The 24,786-nt window shown below is 47.7% G+C and overlaps 1 protein-coding gene and 1 non-coding gene across 2 annotated transcripts in view; both read right to left on the reverse strand.

The window, feature by feature from the left end:
* ADAMTS2 (ADAM metallopeptidase with thrombospondin type 1 motif 2) overlaps positions 1-24,786 on the reverse strand; it is a 249,185-nt gene that overhangs the window by 159,057 nt on the left and 65,342 nt on the right. Inside the window, exon 3 of the mRNA XM_007454815.1 lies at positions 6,025-6,184. Coding sequence (XP_007454877.1) covers positions 6,025-6,184 — 160 coding nt within the window. The remainder of the gene's footprint in view (positions 1-6,024; positions 6,185-24,786) is intronic.
* On the reverse strand, positions 16,792-16,863 carry TRNAE-UUC (transfer RNA glutamic acid (anticodon UUC)). The gene has a single exon. It is a non-coding gene; the product is annotated as a tRNA-Glu (tRNA).

Below are 24,786 nucleotides of genomic sequence, written 5' to 3' on the forward strand. Positions count from 1 at the left end.
TGCCGGCAGCCACCAGAAGCTGGGAGAGGCAAGGAACAGATCCCCTCTCGAGCCTCCGGAGGGAACCAGCCCTGCTGACACCTTGATTTTAGCCCCTTAAGATCCATTTTGGACTTCTAACCTCCAGAACTGTAAGAGAATAAATCTGTGTTTTTTTAAGCCACTGAGTTTATGGTAACTTGTTACAGTGGCAACAGGACACTATGACATAAACCACTATAGCACAGAAAGCCTCCCCAATCTGGCTTCCAGCAAGTTAGTGACCCCTCCACATCGCCTACCCCATTATCCACCCCTCCCCCCCGACCAGGCCTCACCCTTGACTGGGCCCTCTCCCTTATGACTCATACCCACTGCATCACCAAGGTACGCCTGGCAACCTACTACCACCAAGTGGAGACTTGCCCACTTCCCACCCATGGCCTGTCCTGACAGGGGTGCACTCTCCCTGCACCATCGCTCTGGCCTCCCTGCCTCCAGCCTGGACCACAGCAGGCTGGCTGAAATACAGCACTATCTGTCAGGCCCCTTCCCTGCTGGGGCTGCCCGCAGGACATCACACAGCCTCTTCGAGCTCCCAGCATCAGCTCCAGCCCTCTGGCTCCTGCCCTGAGGGCCTACATGAGCTTCACTCCTGGTTCCACAGAAGCCCAGAAAACTATGTGGCTCAAGGCAATGGGACGGGGCAGAGACACGCAGCAGGTCAGGAGGGGAGGAAGGGCTGCGGGCCGCCGGGTGGAGACTGTGTGGTGGGCTGGCCACGCTTGGCCACGTGGAGAAGCCACGCAGCACTGGCACCCTGCCCTTCCCTCCTCACAGGCTTTCCTTGGCAGCAGCAGGGTGGAGCGCTCCCGAGGGCAGCGTGTCTCCTCTGTCCGCCAGGGAGGATGCCGCAGCCTGACAGCAGCGGGCAAAGGCTTGGCACTGGCTGTTTCCGAGAAGGAGGCAGCCAAGGTCACAGACACTGAGCTGTCTGGCTTCTCTTCCTTCAGCCCAGGGCCAAGTGCAAGGCAGGGTGGGAGACACTGCAGCCCAGCAGCAGCTCACGGGACGGGGTACCACCTGCCTAGCAGGAGCTCACAGCCCTTCCTTGATCCCAAGGCCATGCCCAGGGACTTCAGGAGGCCTGTGGAGGAGGGTAAAGGACACGTCTACCTCTGCCTCTCATAAAGCACATGTGGCCAATGGGGGTCATATTTTATTTGGCCCATGTGGTGCTTTTCAGAAATTTGAAGCAACAATTTAAAATCAGGAGGGTTCAAATAAAAGTTCTGATGTCTGGATTCTCTTGACAGTAAGAGGATTGGCTGCCCCAGGCCCACAGTCCCACCAGGTCTTGGTCAGGGGAGCTGAGGAGGGGCTGCCCCTGTGGACGAAATCTGTCATCTGTGCTGTGCCCACGGTGAGGCCAGGGCCAAATGCCATGTGCCACTGCACTCACATTGCTGTTTCCATTTTAGCAGAGACATTCTCTCTGTGTCCGTGTTTATATCAAAAGCAGGAAAATTAATGCCAGGCCAAGGGTGGGTGTAATTCTTTTTCTTACCCTCTGCCATTGTCCTCATTGGCATTGCCTGCTGGGCGCTGCAGGTCTCTTGAGTTTGCAGCCCTTGTCTTGGGATGGCAGGACTTCTTGCAAATGTGCCTGACAGAGAGACCACATGCCTGGTATGTGACCCAGGGGTCTTTCCCACACAGTGGGGACTTTCCCAGAGTCCCAAGTTCAGCCCTCCTTGGTGTGACCAGCAAGGCCACATCTCTGCACACTAGGTCTTAGGGTCAGACCAACCATAGCACACCAGGCCCCACAGTCTGGCTGAGATGGCACTAGGGTCCAGCAGAGGCAGAAGAGGGGCAAGGGGTCTGCCTGGGCTGTGCCTGAGCACTGTCCCCTGAGAAGGAGTGAAGGGTACCTGCAGTGTTGCTCCTCCATGGGTGTGCACCCCATTCATTGCATAGCCAGCCTTGAAAGGGAGGCTGATTTGCTTCCTGTATAAGCTGAATGGTGGCCCCCAAAGATACCAGATTCTAATCACTAGGACCTGTGAATGTTATCCTACATGGCAAAAAAGGACTTTGTAGATGTGATTAGATTATGGATCTTGAGAGGTGGAGATCATTCTGATTATCAGGGTGAATCCCAATGCCATTACCCGCATCCTTTATAAGAGGGAGGCAGAGGGAGATTGACATCACACAGAAGAGGAGGAGGTGATGTGACCATGAAGGCAGAGATTGGAGTGGTGCAGCCACAAGCCAAGGAATGCCAGCAGCCACCAGAAGCTGGGAGAGGCAACGAACAGATTCGCCTTAGAGCCTCCAGAGGGAACCAGCCTGGCTGACACCTTGATTTCAGCCCAGTGACACTGACTGACTTCAGACTTCTGCCCCCCCAAACTATGAGAGAATGAAGTGCTGTTGTTTTAAGCCTCCCAGTTGGTGGTAATGTGTCATAGCAGCCTGAGACTCAGAGGGGCGTGACATGCCAGGATCACCCAGTGCAAGCTGTGAGCAGGGCTGGGCTCCTTATCCTGTACCCACTGGCCCTGGCTCCCCCTCAACAACCCCAGACAGTGTTAACAGATGGCAGCCAGGGCGGTGCTCAGGCGGTGGCCTAGAACTGGGAGTGAAGCTCTCTCCATGCTTGTATACAAATGCAAACACACATGCATGCACACACGTGGAAACACCAGAGAGACCAGTGTTACACAGCACACCTCCCAATATATGGCCCTGGGTACAGGGCTGGCTCGGGGGAAGGCTGAGAAAGGGACTCAGGGTGCTGGGGAAAGGTCCAGTCCATCAGAGGCCTGGAGATGCCTGAACCTCCTCTCCCCAAAAGGCCACACTGGCACCCTGGCCTTGGAGCCCTGCCCTTCTGGCCCAGCCAGGCTCCCAGGCCCAGCAGAGCCAAGCAGAGACACTTCTGCAACACCTGTGAGTCCAGTGAGGGAAAAAAAGTCATCCTGGTCTCCTTCAGTCCCTTGCCCACCCTGGTACCCTCCTCCAGGGCCTGAGGGTGACATTGCTGTGGGCTAAGCTGCCCAGTGCAACCTCTAACCGTGGCCTGAGTCCTAGAAGACACGCTAAAAGCATCATTTTCCATCCTTTCCCTGGGCAGTCTGCAACCCAGTAGCTGAACTAAGATGATGTAGACCATTAGTGACAATGATGCTCTGAGTGTCCGGGAGCACCTGAGAGCACCCCAGGAAGCCTGTTGGCTGCTCAGGGAAAACAGGGCAATGGCAGCGTGTCTCAATGCTCTGGAAGAGCTGTGTACAGCACACGCTCCCACAAACACCCCATCCCACAGGCCCCCTCACCCATACCCTCACCACCCTCCGCAGGCTCGCAAACCCCACCCAGCCAGATGCTAATCTCCCAGACCAGGAGGCCCAAGACAGGTGTTTCCCCTTCCCCTTCCTCCGAGGACCCATTATATCCATTGTCCATTGATAAATGGCCAGGGTATTTCAAACCTGCTTCCAGAAGTTGCCCTGCGGGGGCAGGAGGAAGCTTCCAGTCAGTACATCCTGCCTTCTTTGGCCAGAGCCACATTGACATATCAGGGTTCCCATCAGAATTCACCAGAAGAAAGGGTCTCCTAGCCTTATACACACACACTCACACACACATCCTGAAAGCCTTTGCATGGAGGTCCTGGTGTTCTGTGCCCAGTAGGCCATGTCCTCTTGCCGGAAAGAGCACGGAGCAAACATGCTCAGCCAAGGACACTCCTTTTACATATCTCCCAGCTGCCACCGTGGGCCCTGACAAGGCCTGGGTTGATGGAGAGCAAGACTGTCGGGGGTCACCGCGGGCCCTCAGACCAGCTCCAGCATAAAATATGTCTGGACCACCTCCAGTCAGTGAGTGGGCCTCAGCCCTGGGCCCAGTAGAAACAATCAGGCACATGCAGGGAGAAATGTGCTTTCTGTGGACAAGTCACCCACACAGGGTCATGCTGACACTGGGCAGGGACGTCAAGGAAAGGGGGTCTGGCGCCAGACTCTGGGCCAGCGGCCGAGACCTACTGCCCTCGGCCCACAACCTTCAGCCTACACACCCACAGCCCCGGGCTGAGGTCTAGAGCTCACCCCACCCCATTTCAGCGCAGCCTCAGCCCCAGACCCATGCAATTGGCCTTCCCTCTTCTAAGATCAATGGTTTCTAGGCTTATTCTGAGTTTGAAATTCCTTTCCTGTGCTCTGAGTTCCAAGCTCTCATGAGAGATAGCCAGATGAGAAGGTTGGGGGAAGGATTCGAGAGAAGATGCCAAAAGGCCAACAAAAGCCCAGGAAATAAGGCAAGGCCCGTCAGGCCATGAAGAAGGGCTGCCACGTTCAGGAGATAGGTACCACACTGAATTTGGGATTGGCACCCTGGCCCAGGGCACCTGGCAGCCTCACTGTGCAGGCTCCACCATACCCAGCCTAAGTGGGCCCCCAGGGAACCCCCTGAACCTTCCAGTAGAGATCAAGCCCAAAGTGGCCAGGTCCTCAGCTCTGTGAGACACAGGCATTCCTAATCCAACAGGACAAATGAGAAGGCAGAGGCCAGAGGCCCAAACTTGCCCAAGGGCAGACAGCCAGCGAGGAGCAACACCAGGGCCCTGATCCCTGGTCTGGGGCACTTCCCTTGCTCCATTTCTACTCCTGCCCTCACCCAATGGGATTACTCTCCATTCCTCCCCATGCAGAGAAAGAAGCCCAAGGGTGGGAAAGCGGTAGAAGGGGCTGAAGCTGGGGAAGGTCAGATGGGCAGCGCCTGCGGTGCCCCCTCCACTGTTGGCAGGAGACCTACGATTCATCATCTGGGAAGAAGGGGCAGCTGGAAGTATTGATCGGCTCTAGAGAGCACTGGGATTCCTGATGGGACAATTCCTTTGCAAAAGTATCTGATACCATTCCTTGAAATTAGAATGGTGCCTTGCCAGGCCGCACCCAATTGATCTGCCAGCTGGGAACTCGGAGAGACCTAAATTAAATGAGCCAAGGCTACTTGGGGCAATGGGGGTGTCTCGCCTAATCACAGCATAGCTGGGCTGGCCCAGTAGGGCCTCTGGGGCTCACTGTAAACATGCAGATGAGCCTGACTCAAGACCCAGGCCTCAATGCTCTGCCTGCTGCCACCTGCCCTGGCCATGGGCGAGCACAGCCAGGAATCTAGAACCCCAAACTGAGGGCTAAGCCCACCCTGCAAGAGCCAAGCACAGAGCCTGGGCACTGCCAGGACCACAGCCAGACCCCAACCTGGCTTCACTGAAGCCCAGGACCTGAGATCCTGAGAATGCTGGGGAGGTTTGGGCTGAGGGTAGGTGTGTCCTCCTGGAGGGCTCTGAGAGGCTGCACCACCTGCCCAGTAGCTCCTTCCACGCTCCTGGGCCCAGAGCGCACTTTGATTCTAAGCTGAAAAAGATAAAACCACATGAGTCTGTGCATAGGTTGCTGAGGCTGCTGGGAGCACCTCTGGGGTCTTTGTGGAGCGCTTCCCTCCCCTCCTGGCATCTGAGCTGTCTCCCAGAGGGAGCAGGGTCCAATCGGGGCCAAAGAAGCACTCAGGGCCTTTCTCTGTGAGCAGCCAGGGAGGTGTGGTCACCACTGCAGGGAAAGCACAGCACAGAGGCAGGGGAAAGAGGCTAGGGATGGGGGTGAGGGGGCAGCAGACGTCTTCTTCAGAGGCCTAGGCTCAGAGACACGGGCACGAGACTCAGGCCGGGGTACAGGCCTGATCTGGGTCTTGCATCCTCCCTGACACTTGCCAGCCCTCAGACAGCCAGAGGTAAGACCCTCAGGCAGCCTTTACTGCCTGCTGTGGAGGCCTCAGACCTACAAGCTTATGGCCCACATAGACCCAAAGCAGAGGTCCCTGACCCAGCATCCCAGCACGCCCACTGTGCTATGTGGTCAGCAAGGGCGGGTCTCAGCCTTGGCCTGGGACCAGAGCTACAGAAAGGGCGCCTGGGTTCCCCAGGGGGGACATTCAGGGTCCACCATGCAACCCTCCCACCTGCAGCAGCCTTACCTGTGTCCAGGGCCTGTGGCCCCCCCAGAGGAGGGGGTCTGGAGGTGGGCGGCTGGCGATACACCACATGCACACGGCCCTGCTCAGCCTCATTTGCTGCCAGACCCTTCTCCAGGGGCTCGATAAAGAACTCCTCCTCCTCCATACGGATCAGGCCAGCCTGCAGGGCAAAGATGAGACTGTTGAAATTCCCAGCGCACAGCAGACGAAGGAAGAGAAGCAGTGAGGAGGGCCGCAGAGAGCAGAACCTCCAACCTGGCTGAGCAGGGCCCAGTGAACCCTGCCCAGCAGCCCAGCTAGGTGCAAGGCTTGAACCCCAGGCTGGGAAGGGCACAAACAGGTGGGCCTAGAGGCTCCATCATTCCAGAGGCTCCACTTCCAGCCACCAAGGCCAGAGCCATTTGGGGGTGATGAACCCTGCCTGAGGAAGGGGTTCTTGCCTGGGTTATCCCCCGCCTTCACCCCCAGGAGCCCAAAGTCCAAGACAAAGGCCAAAACTGTCAGAACTGAATCTGCCACAGATATGTTCAGTTGGACCCAAAGAGTGTTTTCAAAGTTCTGAACCCAACACTCAAAATGATGAGATTTCATGTTTCAAAAATGGGATTCCATCTTTCCTTGGAAAATGCAGGCTCTGACCACAGTGCATGGCACACAGCAGTGGGCACCACGGATGGAGCACGCACCACTGCAGCTGGCCACAGTCCCCACTGTCTATCCTTTTATCTGCAACAGTCACCAGCCCAGGCTCTACAGCAACTGAAGCCTCCCCCAAAACTGGCTATGGCTCTTCCATGCTGCAAAGCCCTCGATGAACCCTTGTCCCCATCAGGATTCAGGCTACTCTGTACTCTGGCATCCAAGGCTCTCAGCCTGCCACTGTCCTCTTTGCTCCCAGCTCACACACCTTACACCAGTCATTGAAACAGTCCTGTCCTTCCAATACAGTGCACTCTGCCTGGCCTTCAGGCTCCTGAACCCACGAAGCCCTCAGCTTGGAAGGCCCTGCTCCTGCCCCCAGCCTTGGCCATCTGGTAAACTCTAATTCTCCCTTCAGTGCTTGGCTCAGACCCCCAAATGCCATGCCCCTACTGCAGGTACATGGCCCTGCCCTCCCCTTGAGGCCATCCTGCCATCACTGCCCCATCCAGCTCCCACACTTTTGATTTTTTGGTCCATTATCCATAAACCAATAGTCTTACACTGGGAGTCCCCACTGTGTCAACCTGCAGATGTATTTCCTTTAGATCACACACTTATGACCCACTCGGGGATTAGGGGTTTTTTAAAACCACTCTTTTGAGGCATGACTGACATGTAAAAAGATGTACATAGTTAATATATACAACTCAGTGAGTCTGGGAATGAGTATACATTCATGAAACCATCACCACCATGAAGGCCATAAACATATTCATCACCTCTCACAGTATCCTCCCACCCTTTTTATTGTTATCATTTTTTTGTGGTAAGAACACTACATGTAATATCAACCATCTTAGCAAAATTTAAGTATATGATATTTTTTGATAGAATATTGTTATAGGCACTGTGCTATATAAAAGATCTCCAGAACTTACTTATCTTGCATAACTGAAATTCTGTGCTCTTTGACAATCACCTCCCATTTCCTCCTCCCTCCAGCCCCTGGCAATCACCATCTGACACTCTACTTCTATGAGTTTGACCATTCTAGATTCTACACGTAAGTGAGATCTTGCAGTATTTGTCTTTCTGTGTCTAGTTTATTTCACTTAGCATAATATCCTTGAGTTTCAGCCATTTTGTTGCAAATGGCAGGATCTCCTTCTTTATAAAGGCTGAATAATATTCCATTGTACATATGTACCACATTTCTTTATCAATTTGTCATCCACAGATAGACATTTGGATTGTTTCCATGTCCATTGTGAATAATGCTGTAATAAACATGGGAGTACAGATGTCTCTTCAGTATCCCGTTTTCATTTTCTTTGGGCACATTGCCAGAAGTGGGATTGTTGGTCACATGGTAGTTCTATTTTTAATTTTTTGAGGAACTTTCATATTGGTTTCTATAGCGACTAAACCAATTTTCATTCCCATCAACAGTGCACAAGGGTTTCCTTTCTCCACATCCTCACCAACACTTGTTATCTCTTGTCTTTTTGAAAACTATTCTAACAGATGTGGCATGATATCTCATTGTGGTTTTAACTTGTGTTTCCCTGATGATTAGTAATGTTGAGCACCTTTTTACATACTTGTTGCCCATTTGTATGTCTTCTTTGGAAAAATGTTTGTTTGGGTCCTTTGCCCACTTTAAATTGATATATATATGGCTTTTGAGTTGTATGAGTTCCTTCTATATTTTGGATATTAATCCCTTATCCAATAAGAGGTTTGCAAATATTTTCTCTCATTCTCTAGGTTGCCTTTTCACCTTGTTGATAGTTCCTTTGCTATGCAGAAGTTTTATAGTGTGATGAAGTCCCACTTGTTGATTTTTGCTTTTATTGCTTATGCTTTGGTGTAATAGCCAAAAAATCATTGGCAAGACCAATGCCAAGGAGCTTTTCCCCTATGTATTATTCTAAGAGTTTTATGGTCTCAGGTCTTAGGTTTAAGTCTTTAATCCATTTCCAAATTAATCCATTTAATTTTTGTGAGTGATGTAGGACAGGGGTCCAATTTCATTCTTTTGCATGTGAATGTTCAGTTTTCCCAGCACCATTTATTGAAAAGACCCTCTTTTCACATTAATTATTCTTGGCTCCCTTGTCAAATATAAGTTGACTGTGTATGCATAGGATTATTTCTGGGGTCTTGATTCTGTTCCCTTGGTCTATGTGTCTGTTTTTATGTCAGGACCATACTGTTTTGATTACCATAGCTTTGTAATATAGTTTGAAATCAGGAAGTGTGATGCCTCCAAGTTTGTTCTGTCTCAAGATTTCTTTGGCTATGTGAGGTCTCTTGTGGTTCCATAAAAATTTTAGGATTTTTTTTTTCTATTGGAATTTGTAATTTTGATAGGGACTGCATTGAATCTATAAATGGTTTGGGGCACTATGTATATTTTAACAATATTAACTCTTCTGATCCATGAACACAGTATATCTTTCCATTTATTTGTGTCTTCTTCAATATCCTTAATCAGTATCTTACAGTTTTCGGTGCACAGATCTTTCACTTCTTTGGGTAAATTTATCCCTAAGTATTTTACTACATTAGATGCTATTGTAAATGGAAATGTTTCCTTTATTTCTTTTTCAGATACTTCACTATTAGTGTATAGAAATGCAACTGATTTTTGTATGTTGATTCTGTATCCTAAAACTTTACTGAATTTGTTAATTAGTTCTAACAGTTTTTTGGGGGGAGTCTTTAGAATTTTCTACATACAAGATCATGTCATAAGGAAACAGGGATAATTTTACTACTTCTTTTCCTATTTGGATGTCTTTTATTTCTTTTCCTTGCTCTGGCAAGAAAGCAAGTTCCAGTACTATTTTGAATAGGAGTGGGGAGAATGGGCACCCTTGTCTTATTCATGATCTTAGAGAGAAAGCTTTCAACTATTCACCACTGAGTATGATATTAGCTATGGGCTGTCACATATGGTCTTTATTATGTTGAGGTATGTTCCTTCTATACTTAATTTGTTTAGAGTTTTTATCATGAAAGATGTTCAATTTCGTCAAGTGCTTTTTCTGCACCTATTGAAATGTTCATATAAATTTTATTTTTCATTCTATTAAGGTGGTATACCACATCTATTGATTTGCGTATGTTGAACCAAACTTGCATCCCAGGGATGAATCCCACTTGATCATGGTGTATAGTCTTTTTAATGTACTGTTGAATTCAGTTTGCTAACATTTTGTCAAGATTTTTTTCATCTATATTCATCAGGGATATTCTCCTGTAGTTTTCTTTTCTTATAGTGTCCTTATCTGGCTTTGGTATTAGGATAATGCTGGCCTCATAAATATGAGTTTAGGAGTGTTCCCTCCTCTTTAAATTTTTGGAGGAGTTTGAGAAGGGTTGACATTAATTCTTCAGTAAATGTTTGGTAGAATTTACCCATGACATCATGTAGTCTTGGGCTTTTCTTTGTTTGGAGATTTTTGATTACTGATTCAATCTCCTTACTCATTATTGGTCTGTTCAGATTACCTATTTCTTCATGATTCAGTCTTGGTAGGTTGTATGATTCTAGTAATTTATCCATTTCTTCTAGGTTGGTCAACTTGTTGGTGTATACGTATTCATAGTAGTCTCTTATGATCCTTTATATTTCTGTAATATCAGTTGTAATGTCTCCTCTTTCATTTATTATGAGTCTTCTCTTTTTCTTGGTAAGTCTAGCTAAACGTTTGTCAATTTTATTTTTTCAAAAAAACCAAATCTTAGTTTTGTTTATATTTTTCACTGTTTTTCTATTTCACTTATTGTTACTTTGATCTTTGTTACCTCCTTCCTTCTGCTAACTTTGGGCTTAGTTTGTTCATCTTTTCCTAGTTCCTTGAGATATAAAGTTAGGTTGTTTATTTGAGATCTTTCTTTTTTATTGTAGGCATTTATTGCTATAAACTTTCCTCTCAGAACTGCTTTTGCTGTGTCACATAAGTTTTGGTATGCTGTGTTTCCATTTTTGTTTGTTTCAAGATATTTTCTTTATTCCCTTTTGATTTCTTCTTTGACCCAGTGGTTGTTCAGGAGTGTATTAATTTCTATGTATTGTGAATTTTCCAGTTTTCCTCCTGTTACTGATTTCTAGTTTTGTACCATTGTAGTCAGAAAAGTTACTTGGTATGATTTGTCTTTTAAATTTGCTAAGACTCGTTTTTTGACCTAATAATATATGACCTATCCTGGAAATTGTTGCATGCAGGCTTGAGAAAAATGTGTATCCTGCTACTGTTGGGTGGAATGTTCTGTTAAATATCTGTTAGGTCCATTTGGCCTACAGTATAGCTCAAGTCCGATGTTTTCTTATTGATTTTCTGTCTGGATGATCTATCCATTGCTGAAAGTGGGGCACTGAAGCCTCCTACTGTTATTGTATTGTTGTCTATTTCTCCTTTCAGATCTATTACTATTTGATTAATATATTTAGGTGCTTTGATGTTGGGTGCATATATATTTACAATTGTTATAGTCTCATGATGAATTACCACTTTATCATTATATAATGACCTACTTTGTTTCTCGTTAGTTTTTTGACTTAGTCTGTTTTGTCTTATGTAAGTATAGCTTACCCCTGCTCTCTTTTGGTTTCCCTTTGCATGGAATATCTTTTTCCATCCCTTCACTTTGAGCTTATGTGTGTCCTTAAAGCTGAAGTGAATCTCTTGTTGGCAGCATATAGTTGGGTCTTGGTTTTTTGTTTTGTTTTGTTTGTTTGTTTGTTTTAATCTATTCAGCCAGTCTATATCTTTTGATTGGAGAATTTAACCCACTTACATTGATAAGTAAGGACTTACCAAAGCCATCTGGTTAATTACTTTTGGACTTTTTTGTAATTCCTTTCTTCCTCTCTTGCTGTCTTCCTTTGTGAATTGATGACTTTCTGTAGTGGTGTACTTTGATTCCCTTCTCTGTATCTTGTGTGTATTTTTATCTTGTGTGTATAAAGGTTTTTGTTTTTTGGTTACTCTGAGGCTTACTTGAGACATCTTAGAGATATAACAGTTTAAGTTAATAACAATTTAATTTCAATTGCATGCAAAAACCCTGAACTTTTATTCCTCACCTCCACATTTTATGTTTTTGACATTACAATTTACATCTTTTTATGTTGTGTATCCATTAACAAATCATCGTAGCTATAGCTATTTGTAATACTTTGGTTCTTTAACCTGTATACTAGAGTTAAGTAGTTAACACACCACCATATTACAGAATTAGAGTATTCTGAAGTTGACTATATATCTACCTTTACCAGTGTGTTATATATATTCACATGTTTTCATATTACTAATTAGCGTCATTTTGCTTCAGCTTAAAGAACTCCTTTCAGCATTTCTCATAAGGTAGATCTAGTAGTAATGAGCTCTCTTTTTGTTTGTTTGGGAAAGTCTTTATCTTGCCTTCATTTCTGAAAGACACTTTGCCAAGTAAAGCATTCTTTGTTGGTAGTTTTTTCCTTTCAGCACTTTGAATATATCATTCTACTCTCTCCTGGCCTGCAAGGTTTCTGCTGAGAAATCCACTCATGGCCTTATTGGGATTCTCTTGTATGACAGAAATTTTTTCTCTTGCTACTTTTAAAATGATCTCTTTGTCTTTGCTTTTAGATAGTTTATTATAATGTGTCTTGGAGAAGATCATTTTGAGGTGACCTAGTAGCTTCATGAACTTAGATGTCTAAATCTCTCTCCAAGGTTTGGGAAGTTCTCAGCTACCGTTTCTTTAAATAAACCCTCTGCCACTTTCTCCTCCTATTTTCCTTCTTGGGCTTCAATAATGCATAGATTGTTTCTCTTAATGAGTCCCATAGGTTTCCTCATTCCTTTTTATTCTTTTTTCTTCTTGCTCCACTGATTAGATAATTTCAAATGATCTGTCTTCTAGTTCACTGATTTTCTCTTCTGCTTGGTCCAGCTGGTGTTGATGCTCTCTTTTGAATTCTTCAGCCATTGTATTCTTCAGCTCCAAAATTTTGTTTGGTTCTTTTTATGTTTTATATTTCTTTGTTGAAATTTTCATTTTGTTCTTCTATTTCATTAAGTTGTTTATCTGTGTTATCCTGTAGCTTTCTGAGCATCTTTAGAACAATAATTTTGATTTTTTTGTCAGGCAATTCATGTATCTCATTTCTTGTAGGTCAGTTACTGGAAATTTACTGTGTTCCTTTGATGATGTGATGTTTCCCCAATTCTTCAAAATCCTTGTGCCTTGCATAGCTTTCTGCACATTTCCAGATTTTATGGACTGACTTCAGTAAGAAAGACCTTCACCTGAAGTGGGGTGGGGAGCACACTGGATCTAGTGATGCAGAGCACCAAGTGTGGGGAGTATGGTGGCTTTGGGTCCAGAGGAGAGGTGATGTCTCATTGGCTCAGGCTGCTAGATCCATGACATCAACAGTTGTGTGGTCCTTGGTGACAACTGCTGCAGGGAGTCCACAATGGCTGCAAGGACTCTCGAGGTCTTCAGTGGGGCCTCCAGGTCCAGCAGCTAGGGACCAGGTTATGCAGTGGTGGTGGCCAGAACCAGTGGTATGCACATACACAGCTTCAGGGGCCAGCTGCAGGTGCCTGGGTAGTAGCAGTGTCCAGTTGCAGGCACACCCATGACAATGGTCAGGGCCAGCAGGAAGGACAAGTGTCAACTGTGGGCACACTAGCAGCTACCTGAGCCCTGGCTGTTGATGTGCACTCTTAGGGCTGCAGGGTCTCACCATGGGGGCACACATGGCAGTGGAGGCTGGTGATGGGAATCAGGTTGATGGCATACATGTGCACAGCTGGAGGCTAGTCCTGAGTGTGTGCACAGCGGTAGGGGTCAACCGTAGTGGTCTAGGCTGGCGTTTTGCACTTATGCAGCCGCAGAGGCCTGGGCCAGTTGCCCATGCAGATCCTTGTTGAGGGCGGGGTGGGGATGGAGGAAGCAAGAGGGCTCAGGTGCCTGGTGTCTGTGAATGCAAAAACCTGTAGAGCAAAACCTCAGCTCTAACATCTGCAGGAGGTTTGCAGCAGCTGTGCTGGCCATTGGTTTCTTCAGTAGTGAAAGTTGCTGGGGTCCTCTGCAGAGCAGGCCACAAAAAACTGTGGTCGCTCCCACTACGTGGCTGGTGGGAGCCCCTGTCCTTCTTCCTTGTTCCTAGCTGTTTCTATTCATCTCACCTTTGCTGGTCTCTGGGTGAGGTGAAACCAAAGTGGGTCCTCTGTGCAGTGTCCAAAGAGGCTATAGGGAAACTGGTCGCTCACCCCACTCTCCCTTTCCTGGTGAGGGAAACACTTTCTTGCTGGGGATGACAGGATAATGCAGGCAGAATGAAGCTGTCTTCCCTCTCTTCTTGTGCAGTTATTCTCAAGTTTTTTTGTTCCACTGTGTTACTGAAGTTTCTTAGGTGGACTCCTGAGCTCTCCTAGAGTTGTTTTTGTTCATGGATAGCTGTTTAATTATTCATCTTTGTTGGGGGATGGAGGCTGGGGTACCCTAACACATCAACTTAGTGATTTCACTCAGGGGGTTTTAAAAGCTTGAATTAGTTGCTCCGACTTAAGAATCAGAGGGTTCCACATAAATGAGCAGATTCCCAGATTCTCTCAAAACATCAGAAAGGCCGGCATCTCCTGTTGTCCATCCGCTTAGCTGGCAGTGGCCAGAGGTCCCCTTCAGGGTTCTCCCCTTGAGCATCCAGAGGGAATACAGCCCTGCCAGCACCTACTTTGGCCTCCAGACCTGTGAGAGAGAAAGTTTCTGTTGTTTTCAGTAATTTCCAACAACTGCAGGAAACTAATACATGGTCCCAGTGGGTAGTGGGATGAAGTGGGTGGCCATTCTCTGAACAGCACAGAATGAGGCGCAAGAGCTGCAGACCCCTGGGGACACAGGTTTAAGGCATCTTGGGCTTCTGGGGAAGGGGTCCAGGACAAAGAGGAAGGACAGGAGCCAGAGCGATGAGGACCAAGATTGGGACACCAAGGCCACCAGACTGTGGGAAGATACAGGAGAGGAAGGACCCATGGGAACCCTGCAAGTCCCCACACTCTGACTCATCCCTGGGTCCCAGGGCCCTTCCAGGCCTGGAGAGGGTGAGCAAATGTTTGCAAGATGAGTAAATAAATGACCCCAAAACTGCAGGACGTGTTCTCTGAGAGAGAGACAGATGGCAGGGTGAGTATACTGTGGGCCATCTCCTTCTACGGGCACATGGTTAAGAGTGTTTCCAATAGCAAACATTTCTCTACGCAGCCATTGACATTTCCCATGTTTGTGGTTTGGGGGAAGACTGGTGTCTCAAACCCCTCTAGTTAATGGAACCCATTCAAGGACATGTGGCAGGGTGGCAGCAGGTGAATGGTCTGGGAGTCTGGTGTTCTGAGTTCCCGGCACCATTTCTGTCTGGCCAGGTTGCCTCGGCCCAGGTGCCAAAGCTCCTGGGCCTCCAATTACTCGCCTGTAAAGGGGGCCGTTCTCCCTCCCCTCATGTGGTTGCTGCAGGAGCATATGCAGCCTGGGAGGCACTCAGAACCAGGGCACATGTAGGAAGCACTCTGCAACCCAAGTGATGTCATCTACCTGCTTGCTTTCCAAAGGAGAAAACTGAGACTGAGGGGTGGGAAGGCCTGCCAGGGACACACGCGGTCTAGGAATCCAACCCCAGACCCCAGATGGAACGAGTATCTCCTGAGTGGAGACCAGGCCTATCCTGACAATTAAGGCAGGGCACTGGGGCATCAGGGTCCAGCAGGGCAGCCCCCTCTTCTGGAGGGACACTTGTACCCCAGGCTTAGAGCCATCTATGCCACAGGCCCAGCATCCTGGGGCTGTTCTGGAGGGACCCAGCGTGACAATGACCCAGAAGTCAATCTGGTGAGCAGCAGCCCTCTCTGGCCTGAGAGACCCCAGGACAATTTGGAGTCTCCCTGTACACAGGAATCGGGTTCTTCTCCTTGACCGGCCTTATGATGAAAGGCTGCTGGGCTGATAAAAGGGCACTGGATCTCTTTGATGCTGACCTCTACCTTGCTGTTGTCAGGAAGCCAGGGCCCAAGTTGGCCAAGCTGCCTGGCAGGGACCCTCCCAAGGGCCCATCTGAAGGGCAATGAAGTGCCCTGAGATAAATCGGAAGTATGGCACCAGTTTACTCAGGTTTCCTCGTGCAACCAGAGACTTCAAATTGACAGTTCTCTCATGGAGAAGTTATATCCCTCACCAGCATCAGCCCGTCTCTGACAGGTACTATGGAACATAACTGGGGGTCACATTGATAAACATGGATGGCACCTGCCCCAAGAGCAGAAGGTGACCACTCGAGACCAGTGGATGACCATCCCAGACCAGCATTCAGTCACCCTGAGGCCTCCTCAAGACCAGCACTGACCGTCCCAGGAGCAATGGATGACCACCTGAGCCCAGCGGCTAATCACCCCTCAAGGCCATTGGCCAGAGTACTGCCTGGTGAGGGGCTCTCCACAAAGAAAGCAGGGTTCCTTTTATTGCCTGATTTTCAAGCATTTTAGTATGCATGCCAGGAATAATCTGTCTGAAAAACTGCAAAAGAAAATTGACAAGAGGACAAGGTACAGAATGTGGGCTATGTTTTGCTGAGTTTTTTCCAGGACTTTGATTTTCCTGCTGCCAGTGGTAAGTATATCTGGTTTTACATGTAATTTTTATTAATAAGAATCAGTTTCTTCTCCCCACTTGGTAAATATTAAACAAGTCTCTGAAGCACACTGAGATGAAGGGCATGCCCGTGTCTGTCCAGCCTGGTTTTCCACGGAGGGGCTGACACCCAGACCCTGGCTCTCACCTGAAATCGACTCTTCTCTTGAACTCTGTGACTGTCAGCCTAACCTGGCCAGGAGGGAGGCTTATGGGAGGACTCTATTCTCGAACCTCAGGTGCCTCCACAGAGGCCTGGAATCTGGCAGTTCTTTGGTCATCAAATCAAATCACTGGTTCTCAGATTTTGGTGAATTATAAGATGCCTGCCCTACCTCCTCCTTCCTCTATGCCCTGTTCCTTTGCTGTTTGGTTTTTTACTTTTTTTCTTTTTTTTTTTTTTTTTTTTTTTTAAGCTGCACCGCACGGCTTGTGGCATCTTAGTTCCCCGACCAGGGATTGAACCTGGGCCCTGGCAGTGAAAGCACCAAGTCCTCACCACTGGACTACCAGGGAATTCCCTGCTGTTTGGTTTTTGATGAAGTAGTCACTAGAAATGGAAACTAAAAGTTAAACATTTAGGGGCTTCCCTGGTGGCGCGGTGGTTGGGAGTCCGCCTGCCGGTGCGGGGGATGCGGGCTCGTGCCCCGGTCCGGGGGGATCCCGCGTGCCGCGGAGCGGCTGGGCCCGTGAGCCATGGCCGCTGAGCCTGCGCGTCCGGAGCCTGTGCTCCACAATGGGAGAGGCCAGGACAGCGAGAGGCCCGTGTACCGCAAAAAACAAAACAACCAAGAGGCTTCAGATATCCTCTGTTACTTTGAATTTTAAAGCACTAGAGATACTGACACTCTCAGTGTTGGGGTCTCACAGGCAAGCAAGTGTGCATCCTGTTCCTATGTGTGAGGTGCCCAGTTTGCCATCCCCACTGCCTCCTTCAGTGGAAGCCACAGGCTGCAGCATGTGGCAGGTACCTGCGTGTGTGTGATAGGGACCAGGTCTGTCACTCAGCCTTGTCATTCTTGCAACCTCCAGCACCAAGACTGTCAGGTGTCTGTCAAGGTCGCAGAAGTGACAATCAAGAATAGAGAGAGGGCTTCCCTGGTGGCGCAGTGCTTGAGAGTCCGCCTGCCGATGCAGGAGACGCGGGAAGATCCCACATGCCGCGGAGCGGCTGGGCCCGTGAGCCATGGCCACTGAGCCTGCGCGTCCGGAGCCTGTGCTCCGCAAATGGGAGAGGCCACAACAGTGAGAGGCCCGCATAACGCAAGAAAAAAAAAAAAAAAAAAAAAAAAAAAAAAAAAGAATAGAGAGAAAAAAAGAAGTTGGTCCAAAAACAGAAGGATCTAGATTTTGATAGAGGACAAGACAGCATGCATCTGCATCAGCTCACATTCACCCCAAACTCAACCTTGCTCTGATACACATGCATGTGCACACACACACACACACTCTCTCTCTCTCTCTTGCCACAGGAATTCCCCCAAAATGCTGGCATCCGGTAAGATTCCTGCTCCTGGAGATATTTTAGCTCCAAGAGAACTGTATCCTTTCTTCCATTCTTCCTTTTGGTAATGAACCCATGAGATTCAGTTGGGCACCAGCCTCCCCTGCAGGGAGAGAGGCCACATGGCGAGGCCTGGTCTGATGATGGTGTAGTGGCGACACTGCCAATGGGGTCTGCCACTTCCAGGGCATCTCACCCAGCCTGCTTGGGCACTCTTTCACCTCCCAGCTCCCTGGGGAAGACAAGGGCAACCCTGGAAGCTTGATGGGGAGGGGACTGGACCCCAACCGCTGACCCCTCATAGGCATTAGAACCAAATCCCATTGGATTTACGCCCCTCCATCCTAGCTACAAAACACAAGCAGATGTTTTGCATATTGATTTTTCCACTTTTCCAAAAGTAGCACCAGCCATCTCTTGGGGGAAACTGGCCACTAGCAAGTGACAGTAATTCCATGGAGTCATTTGTCTTCTCCCCTGCGTCTCCGTCAGCTACTGTTCTAACCCTTCCAGAACATCACCTTCTGGAGCGGTCTGTCTATGGATGCCCTTGCCTCCCCTGCTCTCTGCCTCATTTGGTGGATCCACGGGGCCTTGCCATGTACCATCCACACCCCTCCTTCCTCTTGGGAAGCCATTCCTCCTCCTTGTGTGTAGGCCACGGCTTGTCCTCCCAGTTCAGAGGGGAAGCTATGGCTGGAACTGGGCCTTGCAGGGTTCTACTGAGCTGAGTGACCGCAAACAGAGTCATCCCTGAGTGCCACAGAGCCCCGACAAGTTCACTGGACAGGTCATGCCCCTTCTTGGAACTGGTTTCAGGACCTCTGGATCCTTTGCTCCAGAAAGTCCCTCTTTTGCCCTAAGATGGCCAGAGTCAGTTCCTGAGGCTCAAAACCATGAAGCCCTGTGCTCAGCCGGGTGCTAAGGAAGGCCAGACCCCACTTTGAAGGGCAGGGTGGAGGGAGAGATGGCCACAGGGAGCAATCACTGGATGCAGAGCCAAGAGACCTGGCTCCAAATCCTGGTCTTGGGCCAGCCCTGTTCCCTCTGCAGCCCCCTTAACTGCAAAGTGAGGAGCGGAGCCAGATGACCTGCAAATTAGGGGTGTGGTGGCACCTGTGTGACCCCTGGGCTTCAGTCCCCGCTGTAAGCCAGATGTCCTACAGGAGCCTTCAAATACAGTGTGAATTCAAACCCCCCTAAAATTCTTTAAGGCAAAACATTTCATTTCCAGAGGACTCTAAGGTTCAAAGAAGTTAAACTACTGCTCAGATTTCCCAGCGGGGCAGGAACAGTCTCAGGAACATAGCCTTGCCCTCCCAACACTGGCCCCCAGCAGATCCAGCAGGGAGGGCACCAAACCCCAGCATTCTCTTCAACACCATTGCAGTTTTTGCCTTACTCAACTTTGTTAAATTCTAGCTCGATATTCCTAACTGCTAAGACTCTGAGCCTGAATCCTGATCTCTCCCCTTATAAACAATTACAGAGGCGTTAAAGATCTGTTAGTATCAAACTGAGACTATCCTTGACTCAATCAGAAAGCTTAAAATAGAGTTGAAAAGGGAATAATTTTCTCACTATGAAACTCATGCTTTTTAAAATATATAACAGCTTTACTGGGCTATAATTCACATATCATGCAATTCATTCACTTACACTGTACAATTCAACTATCACCACAATCGATTTTAGAACATTTTCCAAACACCCCAAAAAGGAACCCCGTACACATCTACAGTCACTCCCCATTTTCTCCCAATAACCCCACCGACCCTGCTGCCACGCCCTAACCCCTGCAACCGCTAATCTACTTTCTTTCTCTATGGATTTGCTTATTCTGGACACTTCATATAAATCGAATCATATAGTATGTGATCTTTTGTGACTGGTTCCGTTCACCTAGTAAAATGTTTTCAAGATTCCTAATAATGTCAGTACTTAAATTCACTTTTATTGTCCAATAATACTCCATTTTACAGATATACCACATTTTATTTACCCATTCACTGGTTGACGGACATTTGGGTTGTTTCCACTTTTTGGCTTTTATGAATAATGCTGCTTTGAACATGTAAGCACAAGTTTTTGTGTGGACAAATTGTTTTCATTTTTCTTGAGCACAGATCTAGGAATAGAATTGTTGGGTTATATGGTAACTCTGTGCCAGACTGTTTCCCAAACAAGCTGCACCATTTTACATTCCCACCAGCAGTGTATGAGGGTTCCAATTCCGCCACATCCTCACCAACAGTTGTCACTATCAACCTTTTTTCTCCTAGCCATCCCCATGTGTATGGAGTGATATCCCATTGTGGTTTTGATTAAAATTTTCCTGATAACTAAGGATGCTGGGCATCTTTTCATGTGCTTATTGGCCATGTGTTTCTCTTCTTTGGAAAAATGACTATTTAGACTCACTGCTCATCTTTTAATTGGATTAATTTCCTTTTTGAATTGTGAGAGTTCTTTATATATTCTAGATACAATTCCCTATTAGATATACAATGTGCAAATATTTTCTATCATTCTGTAGGTTATCTTTTGACTTTCTTGAGGGTGCTCTTTGAAGTTATAAAGGACATTCATAAAATCCACCTTATCTAATTTTATCATTTGTGTGCTCTTGGTGTCATATCTAAGGCTTTGCCTAAACCAAAATAATAAAGATTTACTCCTATATTTTTTAAGAGTTTTATAGTTTTAGATCTTATATTTAGATCTATGATCCATTTTGAGTTAATCTTTCTATGGTATGAGGTAGGGATCCAACTTCATTCTTTTGCTTGTGGATATCCAGTTGTCCCAGCACCATTTGTTGAAAAGACTATTCTTTCCTCCACTGATGTTCTGGCACTCTTGTCAAAAATCAGTGTGGGGCTTCCCTGGTGGCGCAGTGGTTGAGAGTCCGCCTGCCGATGCAGGGGACGTGGGTTCGTACCGCGGCCCGGGAAGATCCCACATGCCGCGGTGCGGCTGGGCCCATGAGCCATGGCCGCTGAGCCTGTGCATCCGGAAGCCTGTGCTCTGCGACAGGAGAGGCCACAACAGTGAGAGGCCCACGTATCACAAAAAATAAATAAATAAAAATAAATTTAAAAAAATAAATCAATGTGAAGTTATTTCTGGATTCTCAGTTCTATTTCATTGATCTATATGTTTATCATTCTGCCAGTACCACACAGTCTTGACTACTGTAACTTTGTAGTAAGTTTTGAAATCAGAAAGTGAGTTCTCTAACCTCATTCTCCTTTTTCAACATTATTTTGACTATTTTGGGTTTCTTGTATCTTCAAATGAATTTTAGCTTGTCAATTCCTGAAAAGAAGCCAACTGGGATTGTGACAGAATACAATGTTTTTTAATCTCATGTTTGGCGTCACATTAATTCACCTCTTATGCTAACCCTCGAGGAATGCTTGCCTAGAGAGAACACTGCATTAGAAACCAAGAGATTGGGATGGGAACCTTAATTCTGCAGACTAACCAGATATGTGACCTTGTGCAAATCAGAGCCTTAGGAAGCTGCAGTGTATAGAGGCACTGTACTCACCTCTACTGCTAGAGAGAATCCTCTCACTAGCATCCACCTCAGCTCCACTTTACATCTCTCTCCATCATCCCTCACCTGCCACTTAATGCAGCCCAGACTTGAATTAAAAATCTAAAATCTAGTTTCCACAAATAGGGAAATCACAGGTTAAAATACCAGAATTGACCTCTTCATCCATTCCACTGTGATAATTATGGTTACAAACCAGAAGTCATTTACCATATATTCTGGAAAGAAAATCTATGCAATGCAAAAATAATTCATAATTTGACTTTAATAACGTGGGGCAAAAACTGTCAAACAACTCAGCAAAAATGAAAGGAAAGGGTAGAGGAGGTAGAAGAAGTAGTTTAACTGCATTAATTTCTTAAATTTCCATAGAAGGATCAATAGTTACTGACAAGCTGCTAAAGTTGATAGCCATAAGTTTAAGAATACTAAAAAAGCCACAATTAGAAAAATTAATATATTCCTTCTGAATAACTGAAGATGGAGAACAGATCATACAGCAAATAGAAAAACAGCAAAAAAAGCATAAAAACAAAAAAAAATAAGCAAGTTGACAGAAGTAACAACAAATATATCTGTTATAATAATAAATGTAAATGGTCAGATTACTTCCAAAAATCTCTATGACTTGTCCAAAAAAAAAAAAAAATGACAAAAAAGCCCAGGCCAAAAGACTTTTACAGGTGAGACTTTTCACCACTTAAGGAACAAATATATCCATGTCATATTGTTGACTAAGGAAGGCAGGCCCAACTCCAGTATGATGATGCACTTATGTAAAGTCATCTGTGTCTCCGTGCCTAATGCCAGCACAGCCTAACAATGCAGGGCAAGCCCACCAAGTCACGGCTTTGATTCAAATGCTGTCTTCAGCACTGGCTAACTGTGGACTCTGAGCTTCAGTGTTGCCAGGGTACAACAAGGATAATAGAAATATTTGCACAGTTGGTTTGAGGGTTAAACCAGATAAAGCACCTGGCACACTGCATAATAAACTAGCCTGACATCATCATTATTAGTAAGATGAAATGAGAGGTGTCTGGACACACATATAAAAAGAGTTAACAGTGTCAAGGTTTGGAGTGAGTTTTGCTTTTTTATTAGTATTTTCTGTAGTTTTTGAGGTTTTTTGTTTTTTTTAACAAAAGGCACACATCAAAACAGACAATTTGTTTAAAGAAAGGAGCAGGGAAGGGGGAAAGGGGCAGGGAGAGAAAGATAAGGGAGAAAAAAATAGGATAAACAAGATGCTGACAAGAACCCTTCACAGAGACCAAAGTAGGGCCTGGCCAGTCGGTCTTCTCACTAAATCAGGCAGCACCAGGATGGCTCCCACGGGAGCTGGCCTGTCCAGTCTGTGAGAGTCCACACCAATGCCGGGGAGGGCCTCCAGGAGCTGGTCTCCCAGCCTGGCCAAGGGAGAGGGGTCAGCAGGTCAGGCCCAGACCCCAGGACCACAGCAGGCCTGCCCATCCATCGCAAGACCTGACACCCATCCCTGCCAGATGCTCTGGCTGACATTTCCCAGGTCTTGCTCAGCATGAAGACCGTGTCAGGGAATGTCCCCAGTCACAAACTAACATTCACATAAATAACAGGGAGCTCGCCACTGAAGAAGAAAAATGACTCTTGCTGTAGGAGCATTTGCCAAAATATCGAAAAGTGGAATTTTTCTTTCTGAGCTCCCATATCTCACCAGCTGGGCCCCAGCAGACTGTGGCCTTGAGACTCAAGGTGGAAGTGAGCTAACAGGATAAGGTCCAAGTTCCTTGATCAATGTCAAGGTCTGTCAACAGACACTCCCCTGAGCTGGCACCCAACCCTAGGGCATCCCAGCCTGCATAACACACACACCACCAGCTAGAACCCAACAGATTTGCACTGCTGTCCCAGCAGGCCTCCCTGCCTCCCTGGAGGCCATGCACACCCTGCCCTTCCTCCCACCCTCCGAGCTAGCGGGGACCAGCATGTCTGAGCCCCATCACCACCCCCAACCTGGTCCAGACAGGGTCTGGTCGGGGGCTGGGGAGCTGGGGCACTTGCCTAACAGCACCGATGTCTGCTATTTCCCTAGATGTGTGTTATTTGAGGTGCTGAGGACTGCTATGAAGGGGATAATATCCCCATAAGCAATGTTACTTGTGGCAGGGGCCCTGGGCCGAGGTGTCACCAACCATCTGTACCCATGAAGCCACAGACTCTGCACACACTTTCACTCAGTCATCCTGGACCTCCAGGAGACTCATGCTGGCAAGCAAAGCCTACAAGGCTCACGTGCCTGGGCAACCCCAGGACTACCCCTTGGCATTCAAACTGGCACACTCCACACCTGCCAGCTCCGACACTCCAGGAAAAAGCTTTTGACACACCTCCTCCCACAAGATGCCAGGGCCAGCACCTCCTCCATTACCTCTGCCTTAGTCTGCTCAGGCTGCCTCAACAAAATACTGCAGTCTGGGTGGCTTCAACAGCAGAAATGTATCTTCTCACAGTCGTGGAGGCTGGAAGTCAGAGATCAAGATATCAAGAGGGTTATCAGCAGGGCTGGTTTCTTCTGAGGCCTCTCTCCTTGGCTTTTAGGTGGCCATCTTCTCCTTGTGTCCTCACATGGTCACCCCTCTATGTGTGTCTGTGTCCAAATTTCCTCTTAAAAAGGAAGTCACATTGGATTAGGGCCCCACCCACATGACCTCAATGTAACTTAGTTAACACCTGGAAAGACCTTATCTCCTGTTTGGGAGTCACATTCTGAGGTACCCCGGGTTAGGACCTCAACATTTGAATGGGGGTTGAGGGGACACAATTTAGCCCAGAACAGCCTCTGTGCACCAATGCTGCCCAAATTCAGAGCTGGCTGCTGGCAGGGGTGCCAGGTGGTCCCTGGGCCCAGAATGACAGAGCTGGGCAGGTCTGCTGCTCAGGGAGTGACTCTGGGCAGCAGAAAGGAGGGTCAACCCCTGAGTCACATCCAAGTGGGCCAGCATTCAAGCAAGTTGGAGCACACCTAAGGCTGGCCTCATGGGACTCCTGACACGCCCTCCTTCTAGAGTGGACATTCTCACTACCATGAGACAGAGCAGTGAGTGCAGGCCCAAGGGGATGGGAATGCTGCACAGCCAGATAAGCACATGTGAGGACACTGCCTTCCAACCCAACTCCCTTTCTGGGAACCAGAGGGAGCCTTGCTCCAGAGTCCCACTTGGGGCAGCTCCAGGCTGGCATCGATCCTCCACTCTTGCAGAGAGGAGCTATGGCTCCTGGCAAGGGGCTCCCCACATGCCCACAGTACCCCAGAATTTTATGGGCTCCCAAGGCTGAGCCCACCCAGTTGTGGAAGACATGGGGATGTAACTCTAGATGGGCAGAACATCTG

This window comes from Lipotes vexillifer, unplaced genomic scaffold (assembly GCF_000442215.2).
Source record: "Lipotes vexillifer unplaced genomic scaffold, Lipotes_vexillifer_v1.1 scaffold2091, whole genome shotgun sequence".
In the NCBI taxonomy this organism is placed as follows: Eukaryota; Metazoa; Chordata; class Mammalia; order Artiodactyla; family Lipotidae; genus Lipotes; species Lipotes vexillifer.